The sequence below is a fragment of the Lepidochelys kempii genome, chromosome 1 (assembly GCF_965140285.1).
Source record: "Lepidochelys kempii isolate rLepKem1 chromosome 1, rLepKem1.hap1, whole genome shotgun sequence".
In the NCBI taxonomy this organism is placed as follows: domain Eukaryota; kingdom Metazoa; phylum Chordata; order Testudines; family Cheloniidae; genus Lepidochelys; species Lepidochelys kempii.
In genome coordinates this window covers 32,712,036-32,729,046 of record NC_136380.1, presented here as the reverse complement: position 1 = coordinate 32,729,046, position 17,011 = coordinate 32,712,036, and the positions used below count along the sequence as shown (strand labels likewise).

Sequence of the window (17,011 nt, the reverse complement as noted above, 5' to 3'; positions counted from 1 at the left end):
TCATCGGGCATGTTTAGATAAATGTATTATTAGTAGTCTAAATTCTCACATGTTTGTATTTCATGAAAACCAGATAGTGAAACAACTCCATCTGTTCTGTCTGAACACATTTCTCCAGTCCCGGGCACTGAGTGTCGAATTCCCGGAAATGATGTCAGAAGTGATTGCTGCCCAGCTACCCAAGATTCTGGCAGGGATGGTGAAACCTCTTCTCTTTCACAAAAAGTGAAATGTCTTTTCTCTTACTGAAGAGACAATTTTTGTGCCTTTTTTGTTTGTTTGTTTGTTTATTTTGATCAGGATTTTGCGGTTTATTTTGGTCAGTATTTTGCAGTGTCAGGACTTTAGGATATTTGTTCTACCACCTTACTGTGTAAGTTTGATGTCCATATTGTGCGCTCCTGATTTATTTTACTGTTAAAATCACAACTGATATTTGTCATCAGAAAAGTTTTGTACGCCGGAATAGGTTGCTCCTTAGGAATTCACGAGAACAATAGTTAACAAACGGAATCTGTAGTTGTCTAAGAACAGTTACCTTGTACATTTTTTCTTTCATATTATTCCTTTGAAAACTTCTGCTATGACATGGAGTAAACTTTTACTCTAATATATTGGGAGGGTGGGTGGGTGTGCATATGTATAAATATTAAAGTCTGAATAAATTAAAATGTATATTAGCCACATTTACTTATGGAAATGTCCCCTTTTACTTACTAACCTGCCTCTCTGAAGTAGCATTTCAAAGTACAGTATCCAGGTTTAGATTGATAGTGGTACGGTATCTTCACAGGTAGTTAGCATAGTGGCAACAACATTTTGTGTGAGAGAGTGTGTGTGTGTGTCCATACCAAAGTAAAACTGAAGCAATTCTCTTCAAAGATGGGAAGGATTAAGGAAATGCCAGTGTTTTCCTCCCATTGAAACCAATATATAAAGTAGAATATATACGGACATATCCTGCTGTTATTTCTGTTTCTCCTTAACAGTATGACACTTATCAGTAAAGCTAAACCACTTAACTCTCATTTTAAACTTACAGATTTTAAATTTAATCCATATAGCCCCTACTGTATCTTTTAGATGCTTTAAATATATCTTACTTTAACATTCAGTAATGTTTAATGACTGCAGCCTTTGGTGATCTTAATGTGCAACTGGATAACTCAAACACCCAATAAAATCAAATTATAGAGAGATCAAATAAATGGAAAGAATGATTACTGAAGCTTTGATACACACCAGTCTCATTATAATGCCATTCAGTGGACCTTTCTGAGGTTTACAAAGACAAGTTGTTATAACTGGAGTAATAGTAAAGGAGGCTAATGTGGCTGTGAGTACAAGTAAAGTACCGTTATATGATCAAAGAGAATGTTATAACTTTTATAATGGGAGTGAAATGTTTTACTGAAGAATTGCTGTGATATTTTCTGTGACATGGATATGAAACGCCTCATGTGATCACTTCAGTCAGTTAGGTTCAAACAATGTAGGAATAGCTCAAGGGGAAGCAAAACCAACTATTAGACTACAAATCATCAAAAGCATTAGTGATTTTATCTGCCCCTGGAAGCCATGTCCTATTTCTCCAAAATTCCCAGAAATACCTTTTCCAGGGGTTGGCATGCTGATTGGCTGGGGCCTCCAAGAGGTGCATGAGAGCAAGCTACAGTAAAAATGAGAATAAAGATGAAAAAAACCCTAGCCAAATAGATACAAAAAGAGAACAAGCAGGATGCAGAGAAATGTTCCTAGATAAGCTGGGACAATGTCACTTTCTTTCTGAATGACCGGATTTGAAATTTTGACGGTCTATGGCTAAGTGATTTTGATTTTTTTTTCCACCACAGCCTGACTTTAACTCTGATCTTCATAGCATTTATATTTTAATAAATTATAGGTTTAAGCTGCAAGAGTTCTTTGGTTTTGCATTATGGTGGATTTTTTGTTAGTAGTATTTGCATTCACTATTTACATTTGTACCCAGGCTACATGCTTTACCCCACTTGCTCACTAATCCATTGCATAATAATACCATTTCTGCAAGCTCTCTGGGAAGGCGGCCATTGCTGCGGGTCCTGAAAACAGCATGGCAAGATTTTTCATTCACTAAATACACTATTCACTGTCAGGTTTCAGAGTAGCAGCCGTGTTAGTCTGTATTCTCAAAAAGAAATGGAGTACTTGTGGCACCTTAGAGACTAACCAATTTATTTGAGCATAAGCTTTCATTATGCTCAAATAAATTGGTTAGTCTTTAAGGTGCCACAAGTACTCCATTTCTATTCACTGTCATTAACCTATTCAAACACACATCCTTGCCATGCCAGAAAATCATCCTAACCATCCCACCTTTGAATTTACAATATGGAATGGTGAATATGATCTTAAGAATGCCCCTAAATTCAGGCTACACAAATCTCTGACTGAGTTTCTGCAATATGTTCCAAGTGGGTACTAGTTTAACAAACATTTTTATCACTGCCTTCAGTGCTGTGGCAACCCACCTTATATGGCAGGTACCTCCGCAATAGCTCACACTTGCCTCAAAGCTATCATCAGCAAGAGCTTAAGCTACCATCATCTTTTGGGAATAAATAGTAAATTCCAAAAGAAGCTTTCCAAATTAAAAAACATTTTAAGATCTAAATCTCAGAGAAGAGTGTCCATAACAGCATGTTCACAGTTGTATATTTTGCAGTGTACAGCCACCTGACAAGTCTGTCTAAATTTGGCCTTCATACCCTTTGGAAATCCTGTATTCAGTGCTGCATCATCTACATATAGACAAAACAGTTTTTCCTGCCCTGATCCCCATGTAATTCCTTAAGCTGTTTTATTCCCTAGTTTGAGACTGTCATCTGTCTTTGCTTCCAACTGTATTGTGTCAGTAAGCAGAACACAAGTTTTTCCATAGTGTACAGATCTAATGTGCAGCAGCTCTTGATCAGCTACAGACCTGTCCAGGAATCCAGCAGCAAGCACAGTAATAAACTTAGCTTTCTGTAGGATTTTCTGAGACTTTGCAGTTGTCTATATAAACTTTTTCATTGTATTAAGATTAAGGTTAAGATTAAGGTCATTTTTGACCTGCAAGTTGCAAATATCTCTAAAACTGTCATGTTTAATGATTGTGTAAATGGTATTTAAACAAGATCTCACAATTCTGGATCTCCTCGTGCTGAATTTTACAGCGCAGTCTAGTAACAGGAGAGTCTTATGGGTGAAGTGTGGCACCCTATAAACAGTAGAGCAATAGCATACATGGACAGGATACATTTTAAAATTCTTGCCCACTTATGAGGGGACTGTACCAATGAAATTTCTGATTCTTTCTGCAAATTACACAAATCTTTCCCTCTTTCTACCATAATCCCAATGATTATTTAGTTTTCTGCAAATTTGGGAAAGTGGGTTTAAGTCCAAGTCTCTCACATCCATTTGCATGTTCTTCTGTTCTATCTGCTATATGTTTTCTTCTCCTGAGACGTTCAGTATTATCCTCTGCTGCTTCAGACCGATCTTTAAAAAAAACAAAACAAATGAAAAATAACCTTCTAGGGTCATTTTAGCATTACTGCAATTTTTCATCTTTTTTTAGTGCAGCCATCTCTCTCTCTCTCTCTCTGTGCACGTCCGCATACACAAACATATATATTTTATGCAAATGATTGATTTGAAATTTAAACTGCTTGGCCCTGCCAGAAGCAGTTATGTTTGCAACTGGAAGGCTGTAACAAAGTGTTGAAGAGCAAAAATAAGCAACTTCCCAGTGTCACCAATTGGCCCTCTCTGTTACATATAACCTGAACCTGTTTATCTCGGAATCATCCAAGAAGGTCAAGAAGACCCCGAACAGACAGCGCATAGACCTGACCTATTTTTTCTTAGTGACTATGACCCAGGAAAGTATAGTCTGTGTGCTATATCTGGGCTTTATCGAGAGCCCATTCAAGTCAATGGTTGTTATTTCAATGGGCTTTGGATCAGGCCTGCTGGTCTGACACCATAAACTTAAGCTTGGATATTTTTGTTATTCAGCTGTTCCCGGAGCTGTATTGCAAGCAGATTTTCTAGTTCCATGTCTAAAAAGTGTAGTTAAGAACTGAGCCTCTACTTTTAAATAGCAGAAGACTGAATGGAGTCTTCTTTAATTGAGGCTTCTCTGTCACTTGCTTTAAACTGTGGAAACAAACCTGCCACAGTGATTAGTTAATACTGCTGGATAAAACAGATAACCTCCCTACCTCCCAAAAAGAACTTTGTTGGGCCAGGATCCATGGTGCAGGTGGTGGGACAAGGCTCAGCAACTTAACTTCATGGTTTTCAACTTGAAATTAATCTGGAAACCTTGCACCAGATGGAGGATTTGTGGCATCAAAAGACCTGCTAAGAACTCTTGCGTGTTTAGTTGCTCTCGTGTGCCCTAATCTAAAAGCATAGAAATGACTCAGATGAGGCTATAAACCAGAGGCAGGAAACAAATACTATCAGTAGTGAATCCCCTACTGCCCCAGGAAGCAACCGTGGCTGAGAGTGGGGGGCAGGAGGCCCTCTGCTAGGTCCTATATCCTGTGTGAGTGGGGTGGTGCATTCACAGCTTTTGGGTAAAGGGGTGAGTTTGGTGGCAGAGCCATTATAGACCCTAGGAAGGCATCACTGGAGATGTAAGCGCTGTCAGGACAGCTTTTTTTTTGGGGGGGGGAGGAAGGAAGGGAGAGAGATTATTAGACTAATTGGAGATTTGTGGGTACAGATCCTTTGCTGGGGTAAAATGGTATATGAAAACAAATGGACAAGCATCCATTTACAGCAGGTAAACATCTGTGTCCTAGTGTGCTGAATTAGTGTATTGAAAGCTTTATGCTTGTAGATGTGTATTGTAAGTAAACTCTGTTGGTAATACAATTGGGATAGGTGCCAGACACATACATAAATACGTATCCCTGGCCATTTGGCTGAGCCAGATCCATCTACTCCCCAGTGTTGCAAAAGAGTGAGTCCCACAAGTTAACAGTCCCAGAACTGGCAAATGCAGGAAACTCACTTACATTAACTCTCCTTCCTCTATACACCATAACAGCTCTGAACAACAGTGATTCTTCTTCCTCGTTCCCGCTTGGGCAGAAGGCTGACCTTTCTTTCCTCTGGATAAGTCAGCCTGCTGCCGCAGAGCCAATATCCAAAGCCTTCCCAATTTTGCGTGGCTCAGAAGCCAGTGGATATACTGGCAGACCAAGCCTAGATTGTCAGCCTTATTAGATTTACTAGCTTGTGCTGCTTTGTGTCACAGTGACCTGAGTGCTGACCGTAGGGTTTGCTTTTAATTTAATTTTTTTCCCCTTCAAAGATAAAAGGGGGAGGAGAGAAATATTTCTTTTAAGATTGTTGAAACCTTACTTACATGACAGTGCAGTTTGTCTGATTAATCTGTTTTGAATGGAACTGGTTTATTTTGAAGTGTTATTGACTCAGTAGGCTGAAGTGAGTAGCATACAGAGGCAAAGTATGAATTGTCAAAGTGCTTAGACAGCTACATATAAGAAAAAGGAAGAGGTAGAGTAATAGATTTCAAGCATTAGAACAACACTAAGAAGAGACCCATCCACTCAGAATTAAGGCCACTGCTCCAGTACAGCACATGCATAACCCTGATTTGCTATGACTCTAATCCTGGCAAGACCCTTATGGCTGCATGGCACCTCACTGAATTAAACGAGGCTCCAAACAGACAAAGGGGCATGCTCACACATTCCCTTGCAGGATTGGGGCCGGTGTGCAGGATAATTTGTGAATATGGACATATTTGGATTTAAAATAGTTGATTCATTAGAAACCAAAGACTTTGAAATGTTGACAATTTAGTAACCTGGGATTTAAAGTTTTTAAAAGGATACTTGTGACGTGAGTTTTTATAAAGCCGTTAGTTTTATAATTGTAAATTCCCTAAACATGGTCAGTTGAGTGTTTAATTCTCAGGAGCAATTCTAACTCAAAAACATGCCATCTCACTGTTTTGGTTTGCTTTTAAAGCTTCATAAAAATCTTCAGAAGCCATAAATCTAAGATGATCTAAAGGAACAAATCTATTTAAAAATGTTCTCAATTGCAGCTGTTACTAAGGGTATCCAAAGGTAAGGCTAAAGCCCTCATTATGAGTAATAGTATTTCGTTCAGTACTTGTTCTGACAGATGAGGAACACAAACCATGCATCATTGAAATATTTACTTTTTAATTTAAAATCTCTCTCACACACGCATTCTTGATGCTGGGATGTAGATGGTCCCCTTTTGCAATACAAACAGTTTTAAATTGCAATTCATTTTGCCAGCAAGGATAAAGTTAGATCAGGTACAGGTCAGATGTCTTCTCTTCATATGTAGGAGTAAGTGCCTGGTACAGGATCTCACCATCATGATTCATTTTACTTATGCAATGTTATGTTTCAATTCCACTGTCAATCATATGATGAGATTTCATCTGTACCTCACATATATTGGGGATCACAACTTTAATCTTTCAAAATGGGAAGTGAAGATCCAGTGACAGATAGGTGGTAACAAAAATGATTATTACATTACAGTCTTGATACTGCTGCCGTTAAAACTATTGGTGGTGGGGGTGGGGACCTGAAGCTGGCGTTTTGCCATTGAACTCAATGGGAGCTTTGCCATTGACTTAGTTAAGGGAAAGAGTAGAGCCTATAGTGTTTTTCCACTTAGTAGCAACATTTCTAATAATAAAACAGAGAAACATTTTGTTTCATAGAACTGTGTATTTTAATTTGCCTATGACAGCACATTTAAAAATGTCATTTATTAGGGCATAATGAGGATCTTTTAAACTCTCACCCTGATTAAAAGCTCCGTGTGTGGAACACTGTAGCAGTATACAGTTAAGCTGCCTTCTATCATGATGTCACCATTCAACAAGGAGAGATTCAATTAATCTCCCCCTGTAAAACATAGTATTTTCCAAGATACTGTTTAAGGGGCAAAAAGGCTTTAGGGCTATGAATTTCAATGGGAGTTTTATACCTAACTCTTACCCCCCTGCAGTACGTACATAGGTGTGTAGACACACACACACACACACTTAGGTTCCTTTTAAAATCCCATCTTAACTCACAATTTACTGCTTAAAAATTATAGAGCCTGCTCTTCCTTTCACTCCAGTTTTACTTCAACAGCTACACTTGATTTGCAGTGACAGGAAAAGAGACTCACTCCTGTTCAGTTCTAATTGTACTTTGAGCCACATTCTGATACCTTTTCTCAGACCGAACAGCACATGATACATTGACATCTATTGGACTGTTCATGAAGTAACTAGTCACTCTGGGTTAGGTTATCAGAATCTGGCCCTTTAAAAATGGAGCATCCAGGAAATTCTGAATACGTTACAATAGTTTCTAGTATATATAGGATGACGTTACATTTGAAACGGCCTGAATTTCTTTGTACTTAATAAGAGAAAATCACAGCTAAGAGAAGAAGTACAATCTAGTAGTTAAAGCACAGGCCTAGGAGTAATGAAATATTCAATTTACTTCCTGGTCTCCTTGCCATTTAAACATTGTTTCTCATTTTCACTTCTGTAAAATGAAGATAATAATCCTTCACAAGATTGTTGGCAGGCTCAATGCACTAGCACTTAGTAAGGGCTTTGAGATCCTCGGTGGAAAACAATACCAAAGTGCCAAATATTTATATTTTATTTGAAACAACATTTGGACCGGTGTTAATATTTCTGTGTATCGAACAATCAGGAGTGTAAGTGACGGCCACAAATTTCCACTCTGTTCCTGTTATTTTTATAAAAACGCTGATTTGAGACTTGTATGAGATTTCTGTATTTTCCAGTGAAGAGAACTGATGTCTATATATTTGTAAGTCTGAAATAGCATTCAAGTATTTTTGTAAAAGTTGTTGCCTAGCTAATGTTGTGTCATGTCCAATAAATTGGAGATGTGCTTAACTTGCGGGAATGTTAGAGGTGTTTAAAACCCTAATTACAACAGACCTGGGAGGCAAAGTGAAGCTATATAGTATTGTGAGGTCACCGAACATTAATTTGTGACCACTAACATCATTCTTTGTCCAAAGTACTAGCTTCTGTGACTGTGGAGCAGTGCTTCTATCCGTCTGCAGCCATGGTGTCTAATTTCAACTTGATTGACCCCGTCAGGTCCAGTACAGCAGATAATATGCACAGCTTCCTGACTGAAGAAATCAATTCCCTACTATGGTAGCCAGTGTTTTCCTTTGGTTCAGAGCTTGCATAAGAAATGGTAGAGTGGAAGCCAAACATAATTTTGGCTGATTTGGGTTCATGGTTTTAGGGCAAACCCAGTGATACGACATGCCGGCAGTGATTTTAATAAAATCTGCTCACTGACGAATTGTAGAAATTTTTTTACCAACTCAGAATTTATTTATTTAAAAGTTGAAGGAATGAAATGCAAAATGATCAGGATTGCAGTTTCATGCATTGATAACTGGACATGGGGAAAAACTGAACATAGAATGAGCTGCTCTGTTATATTTTATCCCACAGGAGTGCCTAGAGGCCCGGGATCTGAGCCCCATTGTGTGAAACATGGTACACAGACATCATAAAGAAGACAAGTGGATAGTATGGTTATGTTAATGAATTACCCTCAGTGTTCTATATAATTTTTCTATAGTATTTTAAGTGCAGTAATTTGGAGACAATAAGAAGACTTATTGGCCCATTGTCTTTCACCAATTCTTTAATACTCTTATTGCAATCCTCTGTAACTGTTCCTACACATTACAGCTCCTGTCTGAGCTGATTCACTATGTCCATACAGCAAATTAACGGATTCATCAAATGAGCTATCTGGACTGAATATTTCAGGTGGTCAGATGAAACTAACTGTAGAATATCATTCATCATGCACTGCCCATGGACTCTTGAGTTCTCCTATTTGTTCTTTGAGTAGCAGAGCAGTTCCAAACAACAGCACTTCAGAGCTTGTCAAAGTCTCATTGGGCTAAATTGTCACAACCCTTCCTGGGCTGCACAAGTGAGTAAATACCCACTTCCCTCTTGCTCCCTTGATTGGCCCTCCTCCAACAGTGGTGGGTTGAGCAGAGGCCAGTCCTATACATGACGCTCCCCCTCTCCCCCCTGCACGGAGGAGATGGACAGGGAGAGGGCATAAAGGGGCAGCAGGAGGAGGAGCCTTGACTCCATTCCACTACTTTCCAGACCAAGTAGCTGTGGGGAGTTAAATGTTCCATGGAAGGAGATGAAGTAACTTACTCCCTCCTTGGAATAAGGGAGGAATTATGACTCTGGTCTGCTCCTGCATTGCTGCAGCCACATGCCACCCCCTTACTCAAGGCAGACTGGCAAATTACAATCTAGCCCATTGTAAGAAGGCACTTTCCCCCCAACCTGCTCTACATAGACTCTAATAGAGTTCAAACACACCCCTTCCTGTGGGCTGACTTTATACCATAAGGCAGGGGTTGGCAGCCTCTGGCATGCTGCCCATCAGAGTAATCCACTGGCGGGCCGTGAGACACTTTGTTTACATTAACCGTCTGCAGGCACGGCACTCCGCAGCTCCCAGTGGCCGCAGTTCGCCGTTCCTGGCCAATGGGAGCTGCGGGAAGTGGCGCGGGCCACAGAGACGTGCTGGCTGCCGCTTCCCGCAGCTCCCATTGGCCAGCAGACGGGTCAATGTAAACAGAATGTCTCGCGTTCTGCCAGCATATTACCCTCATGTGCCCTGTGCCAAAGGTTGCCAACCCCTGGCCTAGAGCCTCTCTCCCCCGCCAGCCGTGCCCACCTTGCTTCTTAATGAATCATCTACTTGAGTGAGTCAGCAGCACCCACTTAACTTTTTTGCAGCAGGATCAACACCTACCAGGAGGAGGTTTAGGCAAACACTGCAGGCCTATTACACGCAGCTACAAAGAGTGTCAGAGTTAAGGTTAAAAAATACATATCTAGGCTCATGCACTCATCTCAGAAGAGCATGTTAACATGCAACCACTAGTAGCTGTGTTGTCTCTACATCAGTGTTTCTCAAACTGGGGTCTGTAGACCCCTGGGGGGCCACGATGGTACTCCAGGGAGGCTGTAGGCCCCACTGATCAACTCTTTCCCCGCCCAGTGGCTCCTGCATCCTGGGGAACAGCTGGAGGCGCTGGGCGAGAGGGTGAGGAGCAGGGACGGGATGCGCTTGGGGGAGGGAGGCGGAAAGAGGCGGGGAAGAGGAGGGGCAGGGGTGGAGCAGGGGTGGGAAGAGGTGGGGCAAGGGTGGGACCTTTGGAGAAGGGGTGAAGTGGGGTCAGGGCCTGGGGCTAAGAGGGGGTTTTGGGGGTCCGTGAAAATTTTTAAATCAAAATAGGGGTCCTCCAGTTGCTAAAGTTTGAGAACTGCTGCTCTACATGATAATGTTTCAGTCTAGTTTCTGAATTGCCATCTGCTTGTGAATTGAGATTTTGGGATAGTATCAGACTGTGTGTGTGTGGTCTAAACACTTTGAATGTAACATAAATTATTGGGTTAACCAGTGTTTGCAAGTGAGCTTCATTACAAAAAATTCTCTGTAATATAAAACTACAGGAAAAGGCATTTGGTTCTTGCCAAAATTCACTTTTTTATAAAAATGGGACGTGCTGTTAGTACATTAAAAAAAAGCAGAAAAGAATATTTGACACTATACACTCAATGTTCATTGCAATGTAAGGCCCTGATCTTCCTGTTATTTACACATGATCCAGGCAGGGGCAGTGCTTTGAGAGAGCAGTTTTCCTCTCCACAGATTGCCAGGGATTTACTCACCCGATTCTACTTCTCTGGTTTGAGATTGATGCCCTCGTTATTTATACCTGATGCTTGCAAACCTTGATTTTAATCAGCCTCTACACCCCGATCATCTTATAACTGTTATCTCTCTATAAAATATCTGCATGTCTGGATGAAAAGTGCTATATAAGAGCAAGGTATTTATTATTATTATTATTACTTTTTTTAGCAGAAGGAGGGATGGGAGGGAGAGATGAGAGTTAAAAATTTTACACCCATGATTTGAGTTGGAAGAGTTTTAAAGGAGATAGAGATAGAAGGCAACAAAGTGACCGAATGCAAGACAGGGAGCTGTATAATCATTCTATGCTTATGTTGGCATTGTAGCGTATACAGCTTGATTCTGTTATCCCTTTGTTTTCCGTGCACTGCACCTTTAAATTGCCACAAACCTTGTTTGTCTACAATGACGGCAGAAACTTTGTTCTTACCATTGCTGCCAGGCCTGTAATGGAGAAGAGCCACATATGAATGCAATTTCCTGCACTGATTGAGGGAATCTTTCTCTCATGGTGAATTTTCTTATGTTCTTTCCTGTTGATATCTCTTTCATTGAGACCAACATTGTACACTGGGAATATGTGTTCTGCACTTTGTATATGGAAAACCTTATTATAATAACCTTAGCAATTATGCAAATCCTTCTGCTATGATTGGTTATTGGTGTCAGAACATCCCTTGCCTTTACACTATCATGGCTGCCTCAGCTTCTGACTTTACTTTCTCCCAACCCCAGCTGTGAAAGGAAACTTCCTTTAGGCATTTGAATGGGGGACTAAGCCTTCCTCAAGGCACTGGGAGTGGGGGAAGGATAATAAGAAAGTATTAAAGAGTTCTGAGCACAGCAGCCAATCAGAACAAAGCAATTTAAAGTAGCCAGGTGGAATCCAAGGGGAGAAAGGATACAGAGCAGATTTTTGCGCTGGAAGGTGTTGGTGGCTGCCAGCAAGCGTATCTTTGATCTGTGGGAAATCACAGACCGAATTAGAGCTGATGGACTTTCATTCAGGCTAAATGTAAGAAGCAATTAAGCTCCTTTATGGATAGTTGAACCAGAAACAATAGAAGCCACCCAAGGCAGAGGGCCAGTGGGAAAGGCCTGAGCAAGAATGCAAGGAGAAAAAGAGGAGTTTCCCTGGTACGCACTGCAAATGCAGGGGCTGGGACATTGACTGGTGGAAGTGTGTGTCAGAAACAGACAAAGGAAGCAGGAGAAAGCAAAAGAAATGGGTGGTAGGGTGCCCACGAGAGGGAGAAGAGACAGAGATCTTTGGGCCACAGGACTGGCTGGAAAGGGGCTTGGATTTCTAAACAAGCAAACTGCCGGCTGTGGTGTTCAGGGAAATGGGATTTTGTATAGCTTCTTTGTAAATAAACAGGATTGCACCAAAGAGGTACACAGCTCATATCCTCAGTTTCTCCTCCTAATGGAAACAACCTGGCCAGGCCATGAGTATTTGCTAAATAATTGCGCAAGCAAAAAGGGGCAACAATATTCACTGGAAGAAGAAAAGGAGTACTTGTGGCACCTTAGAGAGTAGCAAACGAAAGCTTATGCTCTAATAAATTGGTTAGTCTCTAAGGTGCCACAAGTCCTCCTTTTCTTTTTGCGAATACAGACTGTTACTCAGAACACGGCTGTTACTCTGAAACATATTCACTGGAGTGCCTCCTGCTGACTCAGTAATACACGTATCCCTGACAGTCGGCTTCAGAGTTAATTCAGCCAGGATACATTTATTTCCTCATTAACAGGAAGCAACTCCAATTAGAATTTAAATACTGAAATATGATGGCGGGAGCTTTAGCAACAGTTTAATGCTGACCTTCTTCTCAGAACCAGATCGCTTCTGTGAAATCCACATATTACCATCGTTTAGCGAGCGTCAAACAAATGGTTTGTGATAATCAACTGATATATTAAGTCAGACGAAGCAAAGGGCCCCACATTCCAAACTAAGACCTGCATGAGGAGGCTAGGGTAAAACTTTAGCATGGCATTTACCTGCAAGCCTTCCAACGGACAACCTCCTTTGTTAGCTAACTTGCCCATAATAGCCAAGACTGAGATTTTGTAGCAAGATGCTAAGATGTTCCAGACCCACTTTTCCATCATTACAGTAGAATATGTTCTCTGCACTAATGTGCTGCTATCTTGCTTTTATCTCCTAGGTTTTGACGCAGAAAACCTGTCATTTTAGGACTGTTATGTGAAACGCTAAACTTAAACCTTTCAGATGCATTTTACATAGAAATTGTCCAGCAACAGGAAATGCCGCTACAATGTGCTGCGTCTTTTTGTTCATGGTGTCAAGTACATAGGAGGGTTGTTGCACAGCAGGCAGAAGGGGTATTTTAAATATTTATTGCTTTGTTTCTTTTGGGTTTTTTGAAAGGTACATAAAAGTAGGTAAAAATCAGAAAACAATAGAAGCAAAATATTCAGCTCTTGTATTCTTGTCTGTAGACTTCATATTAAATAGATGTTTGAGAATTTATTTTAAAAAATCTCTCTTTTTCATAAGCAAACATGAGGAAAGAGAACTAAAGACATTTAAAAGGGGAAACTAGAAGAAAAGTTGGGACTACAGTGTTGGACCTTTCATTCTTAATATTTGTCAGGGATGGGTCCTAGATACAGCCACATTGTTTGTCATTAGCTTGTAGTCGCTCTATTACTCTTTTATGAGACGTAATTTAAGTTATTGGCATAATCTGATCTGTAAAGGTAGATTTTGCATTTGATTGTTCCACCAGATAGATTTATTGCCTGCTGAATTGTTTTCTATCTTCTTACAATAGTTCTGGTTCCATTTATTCAGCTCCTGAACGGCTAAAGAAAAATGCAAGCAGTTTACAGCTCAAGTTAAATGGCACGTGGAATAGGCCTTTGAATTGGTAAATGCTTTTTTAAAACCAAGGTGAATTGCCTGCCATACAGTGCAGAATAGGGTGGTGAGAGCTGCAGAAACCACCCCCTGCTGGTGTCATTTTTTAAATAGTAGGATTTACTGAGCCTAAGAAAGTGATGTGGGAACTGTAAAACAAAGGGCACACGTCCCTGGGGTTGTGAACTGAAAGACTGGAGCCAAGTTTACTTTTTCACCTGCTTGGAAGGCAGTCAGGACTTTATGCCAGATCCACCCACCCTGCCCGCTCATTCTGTGCTGCTTCCACCCTGCTAGATCTGGCCCTGAATGAGTAGGAACTGGCAGCAGGGAGAGGTGAGGCATATCGGGAGGCCAAACTAGGAGGGGCAGAGGGACTGCCTGGCCAAGGAAAGACAGAGCCAGTTTGCACTGTCCCCTAGGTAAGTCAGCCCAGTAGCTAGAAACCCTCTCCCTTTTCCAGCCGAGTGACTCCTAGTGGGCCCTAAACAATACTTAGGAACTGACCAATTTCCAAAGCCTTAAAAACATAGGTCCACTGGTGTAAATCAGTGTCGCTCCACTGTAGCCAATGGAGTAATGGTAATTTACACAAGCTGAGGACCTGGCCATGAAGATTATAATGTATTATTTGTATCGTGCCAGCACTGAGGAGCCCCATTCCTGGACTAGGACCCTGTTGTGCTAGGTGCTGTACAAAAAGTCCCTGGCCCAAAGACCTTACAGGCTAAGTCAGATTAACCAGTGCCACGGAGCCAGGACAACAGTGAGAAGGAGGAGATTGAAACAAGAAGTGGTTTCACATCTTAACCTTCCCTTTTCATTGTGGTTTGTGTGAGATAGATATGTTTCAATGACAGCTCACTCCCTCCATTCTCCCTATAGCTACAGGTAAGCCAGAACATTGTGATTAATAAAATAATAATAATTATGCCTATTTCTTGTATAGGGTTTTTTACCTGTAGATGTCAAAGCCTTCACTGGCTGTTTTAATGTGTGTATCCTCATCCTGCCCTTCAGAGGCAGGGAAGTGCTATTATCCCCATTTTACAGATGGGAGACTAAGACACAGAGAGGCTAAGTAACTTTCCCAAGATCACACAGGAAGTCCAGGGGACAGCAGGGAATTGAATCCAGGTCTCCTGTGTCCTAAGCCAGTACCCTAACCAAAGCACCATCCTTCCCCTTATTGCACTGCCTGCTGTATAAAAATAACCACTGTACACAGTTGCCAGCATTTGAAAAAGTTTTCCAGGAACAGTTCCCCAACCTGAGGTTTGATTGCTGCTTGACCTGCCCTTCCATCTTCACCTGAATGAGAATTGTGAGCAGGCTGCAGCAGGTTTAAATAAAAGAACAGGAGTACTTGTGGCACCTTAGAGACTAACAAATTTATTTGAGCATAAGCTTTCATGGGCTACAGCTCACTTCATTGGATGCATATAGTGGAAAATACAGGAGGATGATTTTATATACACAGAGAACATGAAACAATGGGTGTTATCTTATACACTATAATGAGAGTGATCAGGTAAGGTGAGCTACTACCAGCAGGAGAGGAAAAAAACCCTTTTGTAGTGATAATCAAGATGCGCCATTTCCAGCAGTTGACAAGAACGTGTGAGGAACAATAGGGGGGGAAATAAACACGGGGAAATAGTTTTACTTTATGTAATGACCCATCCACTCCCAGTCTTTATTCAAGCCTAGTTTAATGGTGTCTAGTTTGCAAATTAATTCCAATTCAGCAGTCTCTCATCGGAATCTGTTTTCAAAGTTTTTTTGTTGTAATATTGTGACTTTTAGGTCTGTAATCGAGTGACCAGAGAGATTGCAGTGTTCTCCGACTGGTTTTTGAATGTTATAATTCTTGACGTCTGATTTGTGTCCATTTATTCTTTTACGTAGAAACTGTCCGGTTTGGCCAATGTACATGGCAGAGGGGCATTGCTGGCACATATCACATTGATACTCCTGTTCTTTTTGCGGGTACAGACTAACATGGCTGCTACTCTGAAACTTGTCATTATGCAGGTTTAAATAGGCATCCTTTAATCCTGGGCCTCACCACACTTGACTAAACCTCAAGAAGTTTGGCTGTTTATCTAAATGTATTGTGCTCTCACCCTGGGACCTTCCATCCCCATCAAACTCCTTTCCCAATATATCCTCCTAAGTAATGGACACACATAACATTCCTACCTGCCTGAGCCATCATGGTAGTGGTGCATGCAACAGCTTGTTTCCCCTGACCCCACACATTGTCGCCTTCACCTCCTGAAAACACAGAGAGCTTTAAAATAGAGACAAGGGCTCTTTTGGTTGTCTGATTTCCCTTACAGGGTGAAAGCTGGTGCTGTCTTTATTGCAGTGTTGCAGCTGGTTCATGACAAACTGATTCTTCTGAGGTGTAAACTCCCTGTATGGCTGGGAGTTCTGAGGGCAGACACAAGGAGAGGCATATCTGTTGAACTGATATTCCCTTTTTGAAACTAACCACAGCCAAGATAAGCAATTTTTTCCATTTGGATCTGACAAAATGAGACTGTTTATTGCAGGAAGGAAACAGAAGCAACAACAAAAATAGATTGCTAATGTTTCTCACTTAGACTGGACTCTAATCCCTTATAAGGACACACCAGATCCATGCCAGTAATGGCAAGTGAAATACGCTGTAGTTAAGTAAATCTAGCTAATCAACTTCTCAGTTATGCTGGCAGAAGAATATACCAATTACCAGAGCACTTTCAAGTGAATAAAGACTCCTTGCTTTACTGGCTGTGGAGGTCACTGACTGTTCCCATGAAACCTTGCATGTTTATATTAAAAAGCACACCATGATCTTTGGCAAAGGCTGTTGCTCTAGGTTAGTTATGCATTTGAACTTGTTACTGTAAGTACAATGGAAAACCGGTGGACTTTACATCATTGCTAAAAAATGTAAAGATATATTTCAGTACCAGTGATGGACCCTAATTATATATGAAGAGTTTTATAGATGTAAAAAAAAAACAAAAAAAACCAACCCCCCGCAAACAAACAAACAATAAGTCCAAACACCTTTATCCTCATCTCAGATAAGCGTGGGGGTGATGTCCAAATTAAATTGTAAGAGACTAACTCTTGGCTTTTGGATTGGGCCTAGCATCCATTAATGCTTCTGAAGTTTGGAGCTGAACTTTGCAGCCTGCTCCCCCTGTGGAGGATGTTAGAATATGTTTATGGTGTTTTGGCTATGAGGTCTGTCAAGGTTCCTCCCCCACTCTGAACTCTA

At 40.9% G+C, this 17,011-nt stretch overlaps 2 protein-coding genes across 6 annotated transcripts in view; one reads left to right on the top strand and one right to left on the bottom strand.

The window, feature by feature from the left end:
- PGR (progesterone receptor) overlaps positions 1 to 618 on the top strand; it is a 54,511-nt gene extending 53,893 nt beyond the window's left edge. Inside the window, exon 8 of the mRNA XM_073337968.2 lies at positions 74 to 618. Coding sequence (XP_073194069.2) covers positions 74 to 229 — 156 coding nt within the window. The 3' untranslated portion in view covers positions 230 to 618. The remainder of the gene's footprint in view (positions 1 to 73) is intronic.
- Positions 1 to 17,011, bottom strand: part of ARHGAP42 (Rho GTPase activating protein 42) — a 378,098-nt gene that overhangs the window by 36,345 nt on the left and 324,742 nt on the right. Inside the window, exon 23 of one of the 5 annotated variants that reach the window (XM_073337938.2) lies at positions 3,349 to 3,525. The exons of 2 other annotated variants lie outside the window; for them this stretch is intronic. In XM_073337938.2, coding sequence (XP_073194039.1) covers positions 3,386 to 3,525 — 140 coding nt within the window. In that variant the 3' untranslated portion in view covers positions 3,349 to 3,385. Of the gene's footprint in view, positions 1 to 3,348; positions 3,526 to 17,011 lie in introns of those variants that run through there. 2 more of the 5 variants (XM_073337956.2, XM_073337919.2) reach the window with 2 other exon arrangements.